The 20,749-nt window shown below is 39.7% G+C and overlaps 1 protein-coding gene across 1 annotated transcript; it reads left to right on the top strand.

Moving 5' to 3' along the window:
* The first annotated feature begins 1,489 nt into the window (after window positions 1–1,489).
* Window positions 1,490–10,277, top strand: sema3e (sema domain, immunoglobulin domain (Ig), short basic domain, secreted, (semaphorin) 3E). The gene is made up of 16 exons (XM_054619364.1): window positions 1,490–1,600; window positions 1,910–1,969; window positions 2,324–2,443; window positions 4,039–4,132; window positions 4,417–4,533; window positions 4,945–5,087; window positions 5,185–5,299; window positions 6,023–6,092; window positions 6,177–6,321; window positions 6,606–6,831; window positions 7,088–7,179; window positions 7,609–7,650; window positions 7,885–8,051; window positions 8,412–8,482; window positions 9,006–9,139; window positions 9,748–10,277. The coding sequence occupies exons 1-16, from the start codon at window positions 1,505–1,507 to the stop codon at window positions 10,252–10,254; spliced, it is 2,199 nt and encodes a 732-aa protein (XP_054475339.1). The 5' UTR covers window positions 1,490–1,504; the 3' UTR covers window positions 10,255–10,277.
* The last annotated feature ends 10,472 nt before the right edge of the window (window positions 10,278–20,749 follow it).

Here is a 20,749-nt window from a genome sequence, read left to right on the forward strand (position 1 = left end):
CTCCTACCGGTAACAAATCAGTGAGCCTTAACAATTCTCAAAACAATATCTTAACATTCGTAAGTCCATATATCCTGGGGTGTAAACCCCCAGGGGCCACATGTGCATGTAAGTGAAACCAAATGAGGCAATACAGCCTGTGCAATGCTAGTGCTATAAATTTGACGCAAACCCATGGCTTGAATCTGTCTGAGGTGCTAACACACTCCAGATCCCCATTTCGTCGTTTACAAGGACACCCGGTCTAACCCGGTCATGTGTTAATGAGGTTTTTCGGGCCAATGTGTGCCTGAGGAAATGCACACCTCTGGGGCCTCAGCACTTTGTTTAAATCCTTCACCCTCATCCTCTCCAGAAGCTCACAAAGAGCAGGTATAGAGGAACGGCTTGTCAGTTTCAATCAGGTAGATACAACTGGGTGTTGTATTGGGTGTTGTTGTATGGTATGTTGCATGTGTGCATGCAAACTGTCTGTGTCTGCTTGGTCTGTAATTATTCTGATGAGTGTGTGGTTATATTTTCTGACATATATGTCATGGTCCATTGCTTCCTTTTAAAGTAGGATTTCAAAACACCTAAGGCAAATCCGACAGGGAGTGGCAGCTGATCTCAAACTAATGCCTGATAGAGAGACTGGTTCAGTTTCCTGTCTGATAAAACTGCTTCCTCCTGGTAAAAGAGTCCATCCATCCATCCATCTTCCGTAACCGCTTATCCAGTTAAGGGTTGCAGGGGTGCTGGAGCCGATCCCAGCTGTCAATGGGCGAAGGCAGGATACACCCTGGACAGGTCGCCAGCCTGTCTTGTACATCAAATGTCCCTTCAATTAATCTCAACATCTTTCCCAGAACTCATATCGCACTTCTTCCATCCCTGCTTCTGCAAAATGGGTATGGTTGCTCTCAGTTCTCCTCTCAGTAGCAGTTTATTGGCACATACTGGTGCATGGGAGGTTGGCTTTGAGCTGCCGTGACACTTTTATGCCATGTGAACCTTTACTGATGGTAAAAACGAAATGCTTTGTAGCTCTATAACCAAGACAATGACACATAGAAGCGTAGCTGACTTGAGTCAGAGGCTCATATGTGCCACATGAGAGGTGAGATAGAAAGATATTTCTGCTGCTGCTCTTTGACCTCCTCTTGGGGAAGCTACGAATCAGAAACACATGTTGCAATGTGCCCTTGGCCATTGGGCCATTTGGGACTCAGACGCAGGTTATTGGAGCAGTTGGTAAATCCTTTGGTAGAATTGAATCTTGCTGTTTAGTACAGGCAAGAAAAAAGACGAGGGTGTTTGAAAATGGAATGAAACTCTGTCTATCTTTCTACCTGTCTATATATTTCTTCCAGAAATGGCTTATTTGCAGACCCTCTATTGTGCTGCTTTTGTGCATTTTTTTGTATTAATCTCTATAACACTTGTGTTGTTGTCTGCAGAGCTTTTGCAGCTGAACAGGACCTGGGTTTTCCACGGACATGGAGCGTCTCTTCAGCCCCAGACCATGCTGCTGGATGAGGTCAACGGGAGGCTTTATGTTGGGGCAAAGAATACTCTGTTCTCCCTTAGCCTGGACCGGGTCAACACACACCACAGAGAAGTAGGCCTGTTTTTATCCCTCACTCTCTGTTAGGAAGTAAACATGTTAAACTCACACACCCATAGGGCAATAGGTTAGCCAAACTATTTGTGATGTGTACATCTTCATAGGACTGTTATCAGTACAAAACAGCACTTTGACTTTGAGTCTTTTATCAAGTTAGAAATTCAAAAGATGGCATTATTCCCCTGTGAGATTATTAGCAGTGAAGATAATATACACCTAACTATAGTTATACAAATTATTTAATGTATTTGTATTTATTTATCTTTTTTTTGTAAATATGAGTACAACTGTGTTTTCCCGCAGATCCAGTGGGCCAGTACAGAACCTCAGATTGAGGAGTGTTTGATGAAGGGAAGGGAAAAGGTAAGGGCACAGTCTACATGACTGCATACAAATACATTTTCTCAACTGGGCATGGGTAGTATGGATGAGATTCATTTTTAAGTGCAAAGCACATTTATAAATAAGCAGAATAATCTATTTCATAAATGGGTAGATAGATAGATCCATTATAGAGATAGATACTGCCAGAATGAATCAAATTATTTACATATCTCACTGTGCTCATTAACCTTTGTTTAACCTCAAGTATTGATGTTATTGATGAGGCTGTGAAAGGCCTGGAATTTTTCCAGTACACCTTTTTCTCTGCTGTAACCCCTCACCCAACCACCCTCCTCCCCACCCACTGCTTCATCTCTGTATCTCTTCCAACAGTCAGAGTGTGCTAACTACATCAAGGTCTTGCAGCAGTACAACCAGACACATTTGCTGGTCTGTGGAACAGGAGCTTTTAACCCAATCTGTGTCCTGGTCAGAGTGGGACACACTTCGAAGGTGAGTCCCAAAGACAGAATTATAGTTTGGTTTACCAACCAAATATTCAAGTGCTCCTGCTTTTTATTTTAATATTAAATAATACATACAGCCAAATTTTGCATCATGCTCCTCTGCTCTACACTCTTACCTCCTTAGTTAGAGTAGCCAAAACCTTCTTTACACTGTTTTGATGTTTTAGCCAGGAGCTCCTACAACTATGAGTACAGCGTGGAGTGTTGAGATTTTAATCTCATGCTACTGTGATTGAGTTTACCCTCCTGGCAACAAGAAGTGATGTGAGGTGGAGACGGAAAGACAGCGAGTAAGAGAGGGTGAAGTTTTTGTTTTTCTTAGAGGGAGAGAATTGTTTTAAATAAGGTTCTCAATTCTAGTGAAGAAAGCTGACACAACTACTGTCCAAATAAACAGGGAAAGCAGGCCAGGTGTTTCTCTCTGTAGGAACATGTTTCAAGAAGTTCGTGTTGACTAATGTTCTGTCTTACTCAGGGGTCAAATGAAATGTACGTGTCAGCTGCCTAAATGGGGTTTTAGGGTGCACAGGAGCATTTTGCATGCATTTTGGTGTCAATGCAAATTGCTTGCATCCATCTGTGCGAGCATGTTTTTCTACAGTATGACAAATATCTCCCAGATGGTGTATTTAGAGTGCGAGGAGGGGAGAAAGTTTCCAACCTGCATTCCAACATTGGTCCAGTAGGTTGACCAGGCCAGTTACACCATCCAAACAGGAACCACTTTTAACCATCAATCAAATCATTGGAATGCTCATAGAGCGAGCAAAACTGTGTCCATATAGATTACTTAATCTCTGTACGAGGTTGCCTCACAAAAATGTTATACTTGTTGTATGAGATTACAATTACCCTTAAGCATGATCTGAATAATACGGTCATCTATGATAGAAAATACCTTTGTTCTGCTTGGTAAAAGCAAATATTAATGCAAATATTAATGCACCACTAGCCTAGACTTAAAAAAACCCAAAAAAACCAAAAAAAACAACAGCCCATATTTCAAAGTATTTAATATAGGGTTATACTGTATCAGCCTATTTTACCTATTTAACGTTTGATTTTGTTATAATATGATGGATGAGTTTAACCCAGAAATTGACTTCTGTTACAATCATATGCCGGGAGCAGTCACAGCACACTAGGGTTCTGGGGCGCCTCGTAAATCAATATATGACATCCCCTCTGTTCTCCCAGTGACAGTCATAAACACTGTGGTGGCCCACAAGATATAAGCTGTGGTTATATAGGGAGTTCTCTATGTACGTTTTTCAGTGCGTTTCTGCCACCTGCTGTGGGGTAATAAGCGCGAACTCACTATGGTGGTTATACAAACCCAGACAAAAATCCTTCATTCAGTCATCCAACACTACTTGTCTCATCTGTCTTTCTTCCTCTTTCTCATCCATCACTTTTTGATCCCCGCTTTCTCTCCTTCACCTTTATCTCTCTCTCCACACACCGCCTCCCGGGGTTTGTCTGGATGTTGTTAAAGCCTTTGCAAGGCTACAGCTTTTGTGTGTTTCACGCATGTTTTTGTATGACTAACTATGCCTTTGTGTCACGTGTTACTGTTCTTAGGACAGACTGTTTGCTCTTGAAGAAGACAGCCTTATGAGTGGCAGAGGACGCTGTCCATATGACCCAAACAGTCCCTGCACTTCTACGCTCTCCAGTAAGACACTGCTCACTCTTTCACTCATCACCTCACCATCAGCTGAGCTAAAAGCACAGTTTGTCATGTATGTTTTCACTCATACAATGCAGTTCCACAGTGAAGAGATGTGCTTACATTGTTGACCTATGACCAGTCAATACTGCCATCTTGTGGTGTTCTTTTTAAATGTCTGTATTTTAATCACAGTTGAAGGGGTTTCACATTTAATCTCATTTATTTTTATGCATTGTTGTTAATTGTGTGTGTGTGTGTGTGTGTGTACGTGTGTGTGCATACATTAGGAGGTGAGCTGTATATTGGCCTGTACACAGACTACTGGGAGAATGATGGTGCGTTTTGTCGACTTAACAACCAGACCTACACACGGACTGAAAGAGACGACAAGCAGCAACTCAATGGTTTGTGTATTTTCCAGGAAACAATATCCATTTAAATGCAAGGGGAGTGCAAATATATATAGAATATATGGTTACAAATTCAACAAAGCATGTTTTCAAAAATATATCTGTTACAGTTAAATGAGATGGTATTCATATGAGATGGTTCTTGTCAGCACTGGTTCTATTTGAGGATTCATGAGCTTTAAAAACTATATGTTCACATGCATATCATTTTCTCTCAGACCTGGCTTGGGAATTATTTAAATGTTTTCAAGAGAGACCATTCAACCTTATGGGGATACATTTAAAATGAACACATTATAAATAATAGGCATACTGTTTGCACTATACCACTTCCTCCACTACCTTACCGTTTTTTACCTTTATGTTTCATTCAAAGCCTATTGTGACAAATTTGTCTCCCTACAGAACCTAAATTTGTGGGGTCTGCAGTTATTCCTGACAACGATGACAGAGAGGATGATAAAGTTTACTTCTTCTTCACTGAGCGAGAGATGGATGCTGAGGGAGGGAACAAGGCTGTGTATACTCGTGTGGGCCGAGTCTGTGCGGTGAGAATGCAAATGCTGTAAAAAGATGTCTGGCCATCATCCAGCCGAAGCCAAAGTACAGCAGCACTCACATTCTATATCTGCCTTCATCTCTCAGAATGACCAAGGAGGACAGAGAATGCTGGTGAATAGATGGAGCTCCTTCCTGAAAACTCGTCTCATCTGCTCTGTTGCTGGACCAAATGGCATTGATACACACTTTGATGAACTTGGTGGGGCTACAAGGAAACTCTTTGCATGCCATATCATTTTTTTATTGTTAACACTAGGTTTATAATGCTTGACACTAATAATGCTTATATGTTTATAATGCTTGACACTAATCTGCATCCCTCAAGATTTACTGTGGTGGGAAGGATTATTGTTACATTGTGGTTCTGACCTGCAGTAGTGGTAACCAATATTTATTAGTACGCTAAAGCAACACATTTCAACACTCTGGATTTTTTACATACGATGCACATCCATTAGCCAATGTGGAGAGTGACAAAAATGAAGTAAGTGCCTCTCATGTATGACCTTAGGGCTACGTTCTAGTCACACTGATAAGTTTTCAATTAAAATATGAAGAACTTTGGAATCCGAAGAAAGTAATTTAACCACGCTTCCTGCAGTTCTAAAGATATATTCAAAATCAACAAGATTCTTCTATCCATCTGGATGAAAAAAATATCCGTCCGTCTGCTGCAGGATAAAAACTATTTTAACCACTTTCTCAACCTGTTCGGAGAAATGTTCAGACCAAACTCTCAAAAGACTATCTGTACAGGTCTGCATGCTAACATGATCACAATGAGTGCAATAGCTGATGCTTAGCAGGTATTAAGTTTGCTTTATTCACCATGTAAAAAATTGTAGAGACTTTTCATTAAAACAGAAAAATGTCAACCTTGTATGGCAAACAAATAACAACTAATTTCAACATTTTGTTTCAGAGGATGTTTTTGTGCTCAAAAACAAGGATGGGAAAAACCCTGAAATCTTTGGCCTATTCAGCACAACAAGGTGATTGGAGGATGATATCAGCATTTACATTTACAGTCACAATTTTTACCATCCATCAAATCACAAATGAACCTTCTTTTGCAGTGCTGTGTTCAAAGGCTATGCAGTATGTGTCTATCACATGGACGATATAAGAGCAGCCTTTAATGGTCCATTTGCCTACCGAGAGAGACCTGAGCATCACTGGACAGCCTATGAGGACAAAGTCCCCTACCCTCGACCTGGATCTGTGAGTGTTAAAGTCTGATTAAAGTCATGGTTATAGGATGTAATATCCAAATGTACCAACATTATGGATTCACAGCACTCTCCACTAGTCTAAGTCCATGACAGACTTCCTTTTAGAGGAACAGTGGTGTCAGCACTACTGTAGCTACCTCAGCATGTCATACAGGGACAGTCTGAGCCAAACTAAAGCATGCCAGCTTTTTATTTTATTTTAATTTTTTATACTGTAATAATGGACCAATCTGTCTTCGTCCCTCTATTCCTGTCACACCCTCTCTTCAACAGTGTGCCAGTAAAGTGAACGGAGGTGGCTTCTCAAGCTCTAAGGAGTTTCCTGACGAGGTTTTGCGGTTTGTGCGTTCTCATCCTGTGATGTATCGCCCAGTCCTTCCCCAGCACCGTAGACCTGTCCTGCTGCAGACAGAGCCAGGCAGGAGAAAGCTGACCCAGATCGCTGTGGACAGAGTACAAGCCCAGGACGGACACTATCATGTTCTCTACATCGGCACTGGTAAACACACTGTGAAGAATGATAATGCTTTTTACAAAATGCCTTATGAAAGACAAACAGAAGATCCTCTGAACATTGGGGTGCACAGACACACTTGACATGGCATTTTGATGGTATAAACTCCTATATTAAAACAACAGGTGTCGATCATACTGAGACAGTTTTGAATCTTTGCACTGGTTGTGAAAAAAAAGTATTGTATCCCATTACCTGTAAACTGTATGCAACAGTGTAACATTGTTGTCTTCTTTATTAGACGACTCGGTGGTATTGAAAGTTATCACCATCTACAACAAAGAAACAGACACTATGGAGGAGGTGCTGCTGGAAGAGCTGCAAGTATTCAAGGTACTCATTTTTAGCTACACAATGTGAAAGAAATATAGACCCTGTAACCAAGCAAATTCTGTGTTTTAGTGCCACAGTCCGTTATTGCTGCATTTACGCAATAAGAGGGGGTATTTTGAAAACACTGATTGTTGATTTGCTTCCTTCCCATCATCAAAGGGACACAAGTATGATTGAGCAGCAGGCCTGCTGTGCGAGATCGTTCAAATGATTTGAAGATATCAATTCTACTGAGATCAGTTATATTTTAAAAGTAGTCTGCAAGCCATTTAATTTAGGCCTGATTTGGGATGGATAGAAGCATGACGGGAGGCCTCTAGTGACAAAGAACTTTATGTCAACTCTTGTTACTTTATTCTTATAGCATATGATGAGCAACTGACTCAACTTTATTTTTTTAATAACAGTATGATGTATCCTGTGTTGCAGGTGTCAGCACCAATAAGAGAGATCATAATATCGCCTAAACGGGTAAGAGGACAATCTGAATCCATTAACTGTTCACTTGTGCAATTCTGTTGTTTAGCCACAAGATGTTAACATTGCTACATCTTTCATTAACTTGTATTGACATAATTTAGACGTACTGTTTCTTACTTGTGGCTAGATAACCCATTTGAATTAGGTTGACAGACAAGCATATGTATGGATTCCAATTAAACTGTGTCTTGATATTAATGGTGCTCATGCTGTTGATGTCAACAGCAACAGCTGTATGTTGGGTCAGAAGTGGGTGTGGCCCAAATCAGACTGCATCAGTGTGACCTCTATGGCTCAGAATGTGCTGACTGTTGTCTGGCCAGAGACCCTTACTGTGCCTGGGACGGTATCACCTGCACCAGATACTACCCTGCTGGAGTCTACACCAAAAGGTAACAGAACCCACCCTCAGAGACAGGAGCATATTTTCTCCTTGCAGATGTGTGTGTTTGTGTGTGTGTTTCTGTGATACCAGCTGTTCACAACTCTTCCAGTAGTTATGTTCCATTAAAGTGTCTTGCACTGAATGTCACACTGCTCTGAGGTTGGATTGCCAAGTCATTATCACAGGCTGTGCAAGACATGATAGCCAGGTGTTGTTTAATACCTATCAGTGCACCTTTGATCAACCCTCCCTCTTTGGAGGATGGATGTCTTCCTTTTTTCTTTTTTTGTCTTTTCTTTCCCCCATCTCTTGCACTTTCATCAAATGTTCACATTTACTCCCTCTACTTCCCTCGCTTCCATCTCAGCAGACGATTCAGACGGCAGGATGTTCGCCATGGCAACGCTGTCCAGCTGTGCAATGGACTGCAAATTGATGGTTAGTGTATAAAATGACTGTGTGATGTGTTTGTGAGCGTATGTGTGTGTGTGTGGGTGTGTGTGTGTGTGTGTGTGTGTGTGTGTGTGTGTGTGTGTGTGTGTGTGTGTGTGTGTGTGTGTGTGTGTGTGTGTGTGTGTGTGTGTGTGTGTGTGTGTGTTTGTGCATGGGCATGCTTGTGTGTATTTACTGATACCAAAAAATGTGTCGGATAAATACTGTACACAAGCAAGGAAATGATGCAGTTCTTCAGAAGCACTAGACCGAATATTAAAACATGTAACCTCTTCATGTGTCATTGCAGTTAGAGGTAAGAGGTTAGTGGGCTTCTACTGAGGCGATAGATTGGAACAATCCACTCTATGTTTGTCAGCTAATGAAAGGTCGCGTCAGTTCGTTGCAATCTCTCTTGCCTCACTATCTTTTACGATCATTGTGTGTGTCTGTATGTGTGTGTGTGTGTGTGTGTGTGTGTGTGTGTGTGTGTGTGTGTGTGTGTGTGTGTGTGTGTGTGTGTGTGTAGATGAACAATGGCAAAGAGCTGAGGAGAGGCTGGTGTACGGTGTTGAGAGCAACAGCACTTTACTCAAGTGCGTCCCGAGATCACTTCAAGCCAAGGTCCTCTGGTTCTTACAAAAAGATGGTGAAAAACACGAGGTGAGTTGATGGACCTCTACTTGAAAAAAAATCCAAATGTTAACATACTAAACAGTATATTACACTAAAAACACAGATATGAGTACATACAATATACAAAAACAAATGAGAATCAGTTTACTTGAATTATATTTAATATTTATAATTAGTGGTGTCAGCACTCCAAAAACTAAATGTCCCTGTTGCCCATTTTGGTAATGTCTGTCCATGCAATTAGATTTGGTTTGACTCAGATTTCTGCTGCTACTTCAGTGCAAATAGGGTGAATGGAATTACATTTACATAGTGAGGTTTGGGTGCTAGATTTTTCAAGTAAGTAGAGTCCCACAAACCATTGGAAATTAATTTGATTGTGTAAGAATAGTGTAAACTACATCAAACAGAAACCTGGGATGGTTATATACTTCACAGAAGTCACTGTATTGAGTGCACCATTGAAGTTCTACTGTTTATTAATTTAACCTTCAGTTCTGTAGGTTTTTTAATTAAGATGTCTCTTGGAAGAAAAACAAATGCAGCAGAGGTGCAAATTTTTGTCTGAACTGATAGACTTTAATCATGGTTACATCAATGAATAGAAAAAAATATTTTGTCTTTGACCTCAATAGGTTCAAGGTGATGAGCGAGTTATCATGACCTCCCACGGACTGCTATTTTTACGAGTGAGAAGCTCTGATGCTGGTGTGTACGTATGCCAGACTGTGGAACATGGATATGTGCACACATTACTACGAATCTCTCTACACGTGCTCAGGGGGGAAAGGGTGGAGTCAGCGATCCACAGGGCCAATGACAGGGAAGAAGAGAAAGCTGCAGCTCAATGCCCCTCCTTTATTGGCCCACCACCAATCCCCAGCATCAGCCCCCGGGCTCTGGGGCCATCCTCAGTCCCAGGCCCCCACTCCAGGCTGTGGTACAAGGAGTTTCTCCAGCTGATTGGCTACGGGGATGCTCAGAGAGTAGAGGAGTACTGTGAGAGAGTGTGGTGCTCTGATAAAAAACGCAAAAAGACCAGAAGGAAGTACGCTCCTCCGAGTGGCGAGAAGAGAGGGAAAGGGAGAGGAGAGGAGAACTCCCACCGAGCGCCCAGGCACACCGTGGAGAACAGAGATTGACTACACATGCGCACACACACAGAAACCACACACAAACTCACTCTAAAGGTCAGACTCGATCCGTGTTTGCACCATGTAAAAGGTATTCACTTTGCTTTCAACAAGAGCAGTAACAGAAAAACAACAGAACTGTAGCAGGCTGTCTAGCTGTTGTAGCCACATTTATCAGTAGTTTAACTGTGATGTTTCCACTTATTTTAAAATGCAACATTTTGCCTTTTTTGTGTGATGTACACTGATTATGTGGTGTAGACCCGGTGTGTAAATACATTAAATGTCAGGACCTGGAAGGAGATGGAGGCCTAATTTAGTCATGTTGCCTCTGATCTGAAGAGAGAGAATATGATATTTAAGCTCCCAACCCAGCTGTCAATCCAAACGCACACAGAGAATGGCACACTAAACCCAAGGCCCACATCTCATTCAATGCTTCAATATGACAAACTCTTACTGTCTTTTATGAGAGAAAACTATGGTAAAGGTAAAGGCCTTCTAATCATTTTTGGTACGATGATAACTTATTTTCTTGGTCTATCCTTTGAGTTCTGTAGTTGTTTTTAGATGTCATAAACTGGAAAATATAGTGTTGTTGTTTTTGTACAGTGAATAATGTCTTGAGTTTTATGATAATGATCTGTTGATGACAGTATGGCCATCCCTATGGTGTGTGTGGTTACAATAGCATACACTTGATGCTGCAATGCCACTATTATTGATATTTGAGGCATGTTTTGATTATAATTATGCCCTCAATGGAATAATTTCTATTTAAGCACTTGTGAAAACTGTTACAGTAGACGAAAAGTGGTCCCATCAGTGAATTTAATTGTGATTTTAAGTGTCAACATTTACATCAACAGATCAAATGTACCAACAGTGTTTTGTGTATTGTATAATGTATTTATCTAAAATCCAGGGTGGTCTTTGTGTGCACATCTGGTAACTATAACTGTGTATTCAAAGTCATCCTTCTCTGCTGGCTGTCCCTCCTCTTTCCTTCTGTCCCGTTCTCTCTGTCTCTCCCTAACTTGTTCTGCTCACTTCCTCTCTCTTTATTTCCCTCCTTTTGTTTGTCTGTGACAATGTTGCAGATGGGATTCATTATTACCACAACAAAACAGCAATGTAAAACCCCACATTTCTCCAAATAAGGTGACCATCCAAGCTTGCAATTAGCAAAACTGCTGAATCAGCCTCATGAATATTCAGTGAATCCTGAGATGACAGAAACATCAAACAATCAGATGTTACAGTGAAATGCATTGTAGCAAATTCCCTCTTTTTTCATGTTGTGCCTTATTTATCTCTTAATTTTGTCACTTTAGAGTTTTGACCTTGTTATATTCCCTGTTTTCATAAAGGGGTAAAAACAATTGCTTGTCAAATTGTAATATATTTGCTCATCATTCTCCTTGAATATTCTACAATTAAGAGTTTTGACTAAGATTGAACATGTTGTATCTGCTATACACGTTATAAATACCTGCCATTAAACAAAAATGGACCATCCTGCCCTGGTGTCACCTCTGTGGTTAGCCATCAATAATGACAAAGTATACTCAGTCACAGCCACACACACACACACACATACAATGAACCTGAAAGAGAGAGGTAGAGATAGAGCCAAGAGCAGTAGTCACCTAGATTAAAACATACATTTTCATAATTATGTAATGCTATATTTTTATTTGATAGGGGAAGTACAGTTAACATGACATTAAAGAAGTTGCTTTGTTTCCTTATATTGTAGAATGTGCCATATGCTGCTGAAATACAAAATACAAATAAACAGTAAGTACTCGTTATGATTGTGTTTTTCACTCATGGTGAGCTGCACACTAGGTTACCATGCTCATTCAAATTCTGTCTGGGTCTACCTGAGTCGGTGGGGTGCTGAAGGCATTTGAGAATAGGATTCATGCTGCTGATTTATTCCACATGGCTACCATAGCAACAGGCTATGAACCAGTTCAGCTCCCCTCCTCATCAAAGCTCTCCCCCTCTCTCTGTCAAGTTTCATCTGTAACTCTGGCCCCTGGCCCCCTCTAGCCACTGGTCCCTGTAGCCACTGCTAGATCACACTCTAATGTATGAGATTGGTCCTTTTAGTTAAACTTCAAAGTGACTGCATTTCTTCTGGGACTGAAACTGGCATTTGACTGCTGGATGGAGCTTCTGACCCAACAGATAGATGCCATTCAGGAACAGATTCAAAGACATAGATGAATCAGGAGCTGCACATATTTCTTCTAGACATCATACATTTCAAGGTTCAAGAGGCAAATGTATTGTAATGAAAGCTCTTAATCCATTCATTGATCTACAAAGGGGATTAAAAGGTCAAAGGCCACTACAGTAAACAGGCTGTTCTACATGTTTCTGTCACTCTGTAAAGATAACAGATCTTTTCCTTTTCCTCTGTTGGTACCCGACTCCTTGTCTCTTGTAGCTTTTGTTGTCACCCCGCGGTGTTGCTGCTATCAGGAGCCAATGCACCAGAAGGCTTTATTACAAGTGAAAATGTTACCAAGGGAATGGCAGGTAATGAGGAGGAGGAAAATTAACATTGGAGGACATACAGCCTCTACAACCAGTAAAAATCTACATACTGTCAGTATGTACAGTACAGTGTATAGTATGTGTGCATGTATACATTTTTTGCCACTTGATGGATATGTCCATGTAAATAAGAATGAAAGCTCAGCTTTTGATTTTGTTTATCAGTGATATGCAAGGCTATCCCCACACATCTTAAGCACTACACCATGGCAAAATGCCTCTCGCTTTCATGCCTTTCGCTTCATATTCAATTCATAAACTCTCTCTCATCCTGACCTGTAAAATATGGATAAAACCATTTGAGAAATAAATTGTTTTAAATAAAATAAATAAAAATGTTCATATTCTGGATTCACTTGCTCACTAGCTCCTATATTTAGGTTATCATTGCAGCGCCAGTCCCACAGCAGTGCTTTTAATATATCCAAGAGATTCACCTTGTTGGATAAGCTGCGATCTGGATTTATAAACAATATTTAGAATTTGTTTGCGTGTCAAGCCTTTGTTCTTTATCTTTAGATGTTCGGGTTCGGAAAAGTGAAGGTTAAACATCAAGTGATCCGATAAGCTACTATCAGTTGAGGCACAGGCCGTAGTTTGGCTTGCAAATCAGGGGGACAAAAGAGTCTCCAGTTTTGAACTAAGGTGTACACTTGTTACCAATAGATATGATGAAATACACACACAAAATACACAAAATACAAAGGGAATCTGAAATAATATAGTCATGACCACACTGCACACAAGCAGTGTGTCAACATGTTCTATGTGTTATCTCGCTAACACAGCTGTCTCTGAGGTACAGTATTTGCCCTCAGCAGTTGGTCGCTACAATAAATAACCAGCATTAGGAGAGGTCGGACTGACCGCTACAAAATCTAATTTTGCAATTTTGTATTTATATATCTATTTGTGTCCATTATCTATGTTTTTTTCTACCAAATATGGCTTCCAAAAGCATATACAACATACAGCCTTTTAAAAATTCAATCCATTCATTAACATGATTCACCAGGTCACAAGCGTGTGTGTGTGCCTCGCTGTGATTCCTGGTAGGAGATTGTATTTATAAAAGATGCCTACCACCCATAATACTGTGAAGTTTCCCACGGCTCACAAACCCCAGAGAGGACAGCCGAGGGAGTGAGAAAGATGGGAGACGTAGATCATCTGGCTTATTTCTACTGCTGGTATTCAAGGAAAAGAAGAGAAGGCAGAGTGAATCAGTGAGAGAGGAAGTGAGCAAAGCAGTGAAAAGTAAAAGGAGAGGAAAATAGAGAAAACAGAGGAGCGTGTATGTGTGATGTGAATCTCTGTGCTCCCTTCACCTAGGGGCTTTGCCTCTCATGGGACCGACAAGTCTTTGAATTATAGTGCTGCCTGATCTGGCAACCTGAACTTTAAGTCTGCCAAGAGAAGTGGGACAGGTACCTGATGGAAGTAAGAAACACGGATGCCTTTAACATGGTGAAAGCAAACATGTCAGACAGGTATAAATTAGTAATGCTATTTAGCATAACTAAGAAAATAACCCCAAATTTTTGCCCTGTGGTTTTATTTTTTAGAATGCCTTTCCAGCAGAATAAATATAAAACTATGCAACCCATTTGGTATGCCCGTTTCATGGATGTGTGTGAATGACGTGTGTGACGCAAGTGCTGTGTCATTAATCTGGGTGTAATCACTACATCTGCGTCCCTGGGGAGGATGCTCTCTCCTCTAATCCACCTCTTTATCCCTGCATCTCTCTCATTACATAACTCCTCTGCACTCTGGCAGCTCCAACAGCTGGTCAGGGCTGTTAAACAACAATCAGCACGTGCAGTCAATCAACACACCATACTGACTCTACATAAATCATAAAGGGTAGCATTATACTAAAAATGCTATTCCACAATACACACTGGATACTGTGGTTTCACTCGAGGATCACTTACAAAAGCTTGAACACAGACAGATGAAATATGAATGCTTGAAGCCATTTACTCAGACAGGTTGTGTAGTTACAGGAATTCCTCTATATCCATAGGTCCCAGATGATTTGAATAACTGCATACCAACATGCAATGTTGCATTTTATATTGAATTGTAATTTTAATTAACACAAAGTGAAAGAGAGTATTGAAGATATTTAGATACTGTATCTTACTATCTGTCCTGAAAAAGTCATTCTTTATAGAAAAACTGATAATTAAGTAAGAATTGTATTAAATTAGGTTACCGTACTGATAATCTATAATCCCTTATTCTTTCATTTAAATGACAAAAAGATAACTCTGTACAAAGGAGATACGAGAACATTTTGACTGAATCAGTCAGCCCCCTGACTCAAAGCTGCAGGAAGAGACACTTCTTAAGGCTGCAAGCTGCCAACAGATGTTACTTTCACAGAAAAAGGTAAGGATTTATATGAGTGATCTAATTAAAAGTATTAAGCAGATTTTTCACCCTTTCTGACATTTTAAGAAACATTCTCCAAAGAGTCTTGCTGAACATTTGTAAATGATTAAATTAGATTGGTCTCAAATGTAATACATCACTGATTAACTACCAGCTTTACCTTGCTTTGCCACCCGTTTCCTGATGCTGAGACCCTTCACTGTAGAAAAGAAAAGTAAACCAATGCATATAAGGATTTCATCAAGTATCCATATTTGCATATATTATCCTTGCAAATTGGATTTACTTATAAAGTGTGTACGGGATTTGCTTCAATTCATTTCTGACACTGTCGCTCAACCAATCCTGTTGTATTTGCAGCACCAGTCTGAGCTGATGGCATTTCATGATAGCATGAAACAAGTCAACTATGAAATTAATTCCCCCAATGGATTATTACTAGTAAGGTACTGTAATGTGAATCTTTATCTGTGGCCTATTACAGAATGCCTTCACATTTAAAATAAAGAGACTTTTAGTGGGGCTGCTATCTAAGGTGAATTTTGATTTATAGCTCATTATCTGTTACAGTTTACAGTAACCTTAAATGGTCCGTCAGTATCATAATACTGCACCCATTCATTTCGATGGGATATTTTTTGACTTATCTAAAAATAATTTATTCTTAATTCTAGAACAAACTTTGATCCACAGTATGTTTGTTGCATGACTGTAGTCTGTGTTGTTCATGTAAAAGATTATGCAACACACAGTAAACATCATGATTATTATCATTAATGTGATTAACATTTCTGCTTTTCTTTGCAATACCCCAAGCATTTTAGGCTACCTGTATCTGTTCCATCATTGCACTTCAGCACAAGTTTCGTTTTTTGGTAATGGAGTGATAGACATCTATAATTTATAAGTTAACATTTGAGTCATATCGGTTTCAAGTCACATACATTTTTTTCTCCTTTCAAACTGTTATTTTTAAATGCATTAGATGGAGGTAGATCATGTCACAGTGATGAATACATACCCACACTGTAAATAAATAAGACACCTTAGGCAGGGGGGGGGATATTATACAAACAGCTGTAAGATCTTTGAGTGGGAATGGACTTCTGGAATAGTGACTTCCTGTATCCAGGTGTAGCTGTATGGAAGTTACACTTGAAGCCAAGCTGCATAAACTTGAAAAATGATCCTCATAATAGACTCTTCAAACATTTTATGAAGCACTTTTTCCAGTGAATACATCAGCAACCAATAACACAGCAATGTGTGTGCATTACAGCAGCAGGCAGCTGGGAGCCTGTGGCTGCTGGTGAATATTTGATGAGAGAATGGATCCTCTCCTTGGGCAGGTTGAGTACAGTGTGCATACTCAATCGCACACACGAGCATTCACACACACACACACACACACGCATGCATGCACAAAAGTACAACCCTAAACCTGTACACACACGCTCATATGTAAGTTCATCTTCTCTTTGTCACCAGTGTTTTTCAAGTGGCTAGAGAGGAATAGAGAGAGTTCAAGACAAGGATGTCAAGAAATAGAGCAATAATAAGTGAACTTGTCCATTCATTTATATTCAGCTTTGCCACTATTTCTACACTTTGAGGATCAGCCCAGTATTTATGAATGTTTGAGCCCATTTATTATAAACTCTTTTAAGGATTAATTGTGTTGTATTTTTCTGAGTGGCACTGCAACGCAGACTTTCAAATAGATGTAAAATTATAAATGCATTAGCATAGTTTAGCATAAATAGGGTTACACTTCTCTGACAACAAAACAATCAAACATGGTGCTCATTTGGATAGAATAAAGCAAGCTGTAAGCCTTTGCAAGTTGTTTTTCATACTGTTGTGAAATGAATGAAAACCAACACAAACATGGTAAATACAAATCAAAAGAATCTAAGGCTATAGTTTACATACAAAAGTGTTAGCATTAATGTAAAGTATGTTTGAATGTTTGAGCCCATTTATTATATACTCTTTTGAGGCTTAATTGTGTTTTTCTGTGTGGCACTGCACACAGACTTTTCAAAAATATGTGCACTAATAAATGGATTAGCATAGTTTAGCATAAATAGGGTAACACATCTCTGACAACATAAAAATCAAACATGATGCTCATTTTGATAGACAAGAGCAAGTTGCCAGTCTTTGTAAGTATTGTTTTTTTCATACTGTTGTGAAATGAATAAAAACCAACCCGAACATTGGTAAATACAAATCAAATATCTAAAACTAGAAGCAATGTAAAGTGTGTGTGGGTTGTACAGTAAAAGCTAAAATGACTTCAAGATATGATGGAAAGCCTAAACGAATTGATTCAGAAACCTTGCACTGAAAAAAAAAATCAATTTTGAACATTTGTGCACTACTGTAAACCTTTGAAAACAATGCTGTTGAATCATTTTGGATTTCTTGGGAAGGAAAATATTAACTTGGTACAGTACCTGCCTGAAAACAGAGCATGGTTTGCCTCTGACACTGTACACTGGAGGCTGGACTCCTCGGGTAGCCCAAAACCCCATCTTCTTTTACACCTCTTCAATTATATAAAGCCTGCTGTCTAGACCTTATCACAGCACCTCGACAAACCTTCTGCTATCCATCTCCCTGCAGAACGACAAACTCACCATTTATCAGCAATACATTTCGGGCGACATACCAACAACATTTAAAGTTTTATCTATTTAGTGGCAGGATGCATACATTTTCTGTAACATGGCTGAAATGTGTATTTCAACGTCTTGTCCACTTTGCCATTATAAGGGAAGCATTTCTGAGAACATAATGCATATTTTTGCAATTTCAATTGCCTTTCAATATTAGAGATTACTAGTGACAACAAAATATGTCTGATGCAAGAAAGAGGTCTAACTCCAGGCCTTTGCCAGTTCTAATAAAGGCATACATTAGCATACTGAAGCATCTTCAGCCTTCCTTTTCTATTTAGAGCAACTCAATCTCTACTCCATCCCTGTCTTCACATCTGCCAATGACTTTTTCCTCCTCATCTTTGTGGTATTCATCAATTTAGTGTTCTCATTTCCATGATCAGATGTATTTTTACATTTTTTTCTACCCACTCTTTTCCACTCCTATTTTCATTCCCTCCCACTCCTCTCTCCTTTGCCAGTCTGAATCTGATCAGCAGTGATTTTCTGCGCACTGATTTGTAGGATTTGGGGGCGTGAACTGTGTTATCCATAGAATTCTCCCATGACATAGCAGGCAAGGGAGGGGCTTGTGGGAAAAGAGAGATAAGAATAGCGAAAGTGGTGATAAGGGTGTACTGATGCCTTGTGGACGCTGTTCCTTTAAGAGTATTTTTAGTATGTCAGATGGCAGTGGTCACTGGTCATGAAAAAAAGACTGGGTGGCTTTAGAGACTTGGGCAGTGTTCTGGAATGATGTGGAGCGAGGAAGAGAGAAGGCAAAGCACAAACCATGGTCCCTAGTGACACCCAGCAGACGGCCTAGGCTTTGTAACTCCACCTGTGTATCATGCCTATTCTAACACAATCAAGTAATCAGTCAGTCAATTACATTGTTGGTACGTTTATAATGTATGACTTGAATCAGTCCTTGAATAACCAGGTTTTCAGATACCCATGATGAATCAACGTATTATTATTATTATTCTGAAAAGTATAATTATAATAATAATAATAATAATAATAATAATAATAATATAATTATTATATTATTATTATTATTATTATTATTATTATTATTATTATTTATTATTATTATTATTATTATTATTATTATTATTTATTATTTATACATTTATTTATACCATGGAATTAAATGTAATACTTGAAAACCAATAAATCATCTGTCAACTATAATTTAATTTGTCGTTTTGGTGCATTCCACCGGCCTTTTGGTTCCATCTAGAGAGTAGTGTCATGAGTGCATATTTTTCCCCTCCTCGGTGTAGATATGTAAATTTAATGACACTGGCAAAGTGTGTGTGATCAGGTTACTGTATAGATTACATGGTGACCCTGCCAAACACACAGACACAGAAACCTAGAGACCTAGAGAGGACAGCAAACCACCTCCATGCATGCTCCACACTGCTCGGGCTCTGCTCCAGAAAAAAACATGCCGGGGAAAGACTGCTTTGCTTTCCTCAAGGGTCAACGTCAGAGGTATGTCTCTTTTTGAAAACTAGTTCCTTAACCAAAATACTTTGGCATTTGTTAAGGACCGTTAGGTCGTTGTTGTTGTTATAGTTGCAGTCTCATCAATGAGAATTACAGCTGAGGGAGTTAAAAACTGCTAGGCAGCATTAAGCTCCAGTGTGTCAGCTTAATTAAAATGAGAGAGATAAGTACTGCTTCTGAGCTCTGTTTGTTTGAGTGTGTTTGTGTAGGAGAAAAAGAGGGAGAGAGAAAGATGGGTGTGTGGGTGCTAGGAACGGGCTCAATCTTGCAGAGAAGAATACAAATGCTCTCTAAATGTGATGTCTTTGTATTGGTTTACGCCTGAGTGGGCAGAAAGGCAGTGCTGCAGAGTGGAGAACCACAGAGGCACCTGGGCTGCTGTCAGATGGGACATGCCCTCATGTCTGCATTAATGTATTAGAAATGGAATTCAGGGATAAGTCAATTTATAGTTATAGCATAAATGGACTCTGGGTTTGTCCCTTGGCCGAAATGTTGCTTGAGGGTTATTCGCTTTTGGCTCTTGGCAAGAGGTCAAAGGACTTGCAGGATGGGTATGATACAAACTAAACTACTAAAAGGCCTGCAGGTGTGAATACATTTGTCTGTATGGGCCCTGTGATGGACTGGTGACCTGTAGAGGATGTACCCAACCTCTCTCCAATAGGCTCCTGACACATGAACCCTGAACAGGATAGGTTTCTTCTCATGGAGATCTTCTTTCAGTTTTAGCTGTGCAGTATACACTGGAGTTAATGTCTTCTTCATTTAAATGTAAACAGGAAGTACACACGATTTTAAACAAGCGTTAAGGCCTGCCGATAAACTGGTCTACTCTTTCGTAACACTCTATCACAACACTCCTTATCCTTAACATTCATTCTTTATATCAAATGTGGATGCAGATATGTGAATGTTATACCTTAACTGAAGAAATCATGTGACTTGAAGTGGTGAACATGGAAAGATATATTTTACTAAATGCTTCTGGTAAATTCATTTAAGCTTTGTGTCGCCAATTAGGACTACTAAATCACAGAATTCTGTCGGTTTCCTTAGGGAACCTGCTAGGATGGAAATGAATTGAAAAAAAAAGCTATTAAATAGGCCTTTGATGGGAATTTTATCTCAGTCCCTCGTGTGAATTTACTCACTACACATATGACAAAGCGAAACCCACAGGTGAAACATGTTTTAATACTCAACCTTTTCAAATTGTTCCATATGAGCAGCTTGAATTATTTTCACTCCTCAATACACACGAGAGCATGCAATTCAGTTTGGGGTTTGTCTGTACGAACGAGTGACGCTGTTAAAGTCTATGATGCTTCAGCTGTGGGAGCGAAGGATTTAAG

The sequence above is a fragment of the Anoplopoma fimbria genome, chromosome 19 (genome assembly GCF_027596085.1).
Source record: "Anoplopoma fimbria isolate UVic2021 breed Golden Eagle Sablefish chromosome 19, Afim_UVic_2022, whole genome shotgun sequence".
Classification (NCBI taxonomy): Eukaryota; Metazoa; Chordata; class Actinopteri; order Perciformes; family Anoplopomatidae; genus Anoplopoma; species Anoplopoma fimbria.

Excerpts from the sequence above, each read along its gene's own strand:
- sema3e (XM_054619364.1), top strand. The coding sequence starts at position 1,505 with ATGCTGCTGGATGAGGTCAACGGGAGGCTTTATGTTGGGGCAAAGAAT. Across the intron at positions 6,832-7,087 it reads TGTTCTCTACATCGGCACTG|ACGACTCGGTGGTATTGAAA; the intron begins GTAAACACACTG and ends CTTCTTTATTAG. Across the intron at positions 7,651-7,884 it reads TCATAATATCGCCTAAACGG|CAACAGCTGTATGTTGGGTC; the intron begins GTAAGAGGACAA and ends TGATGTCAACAG.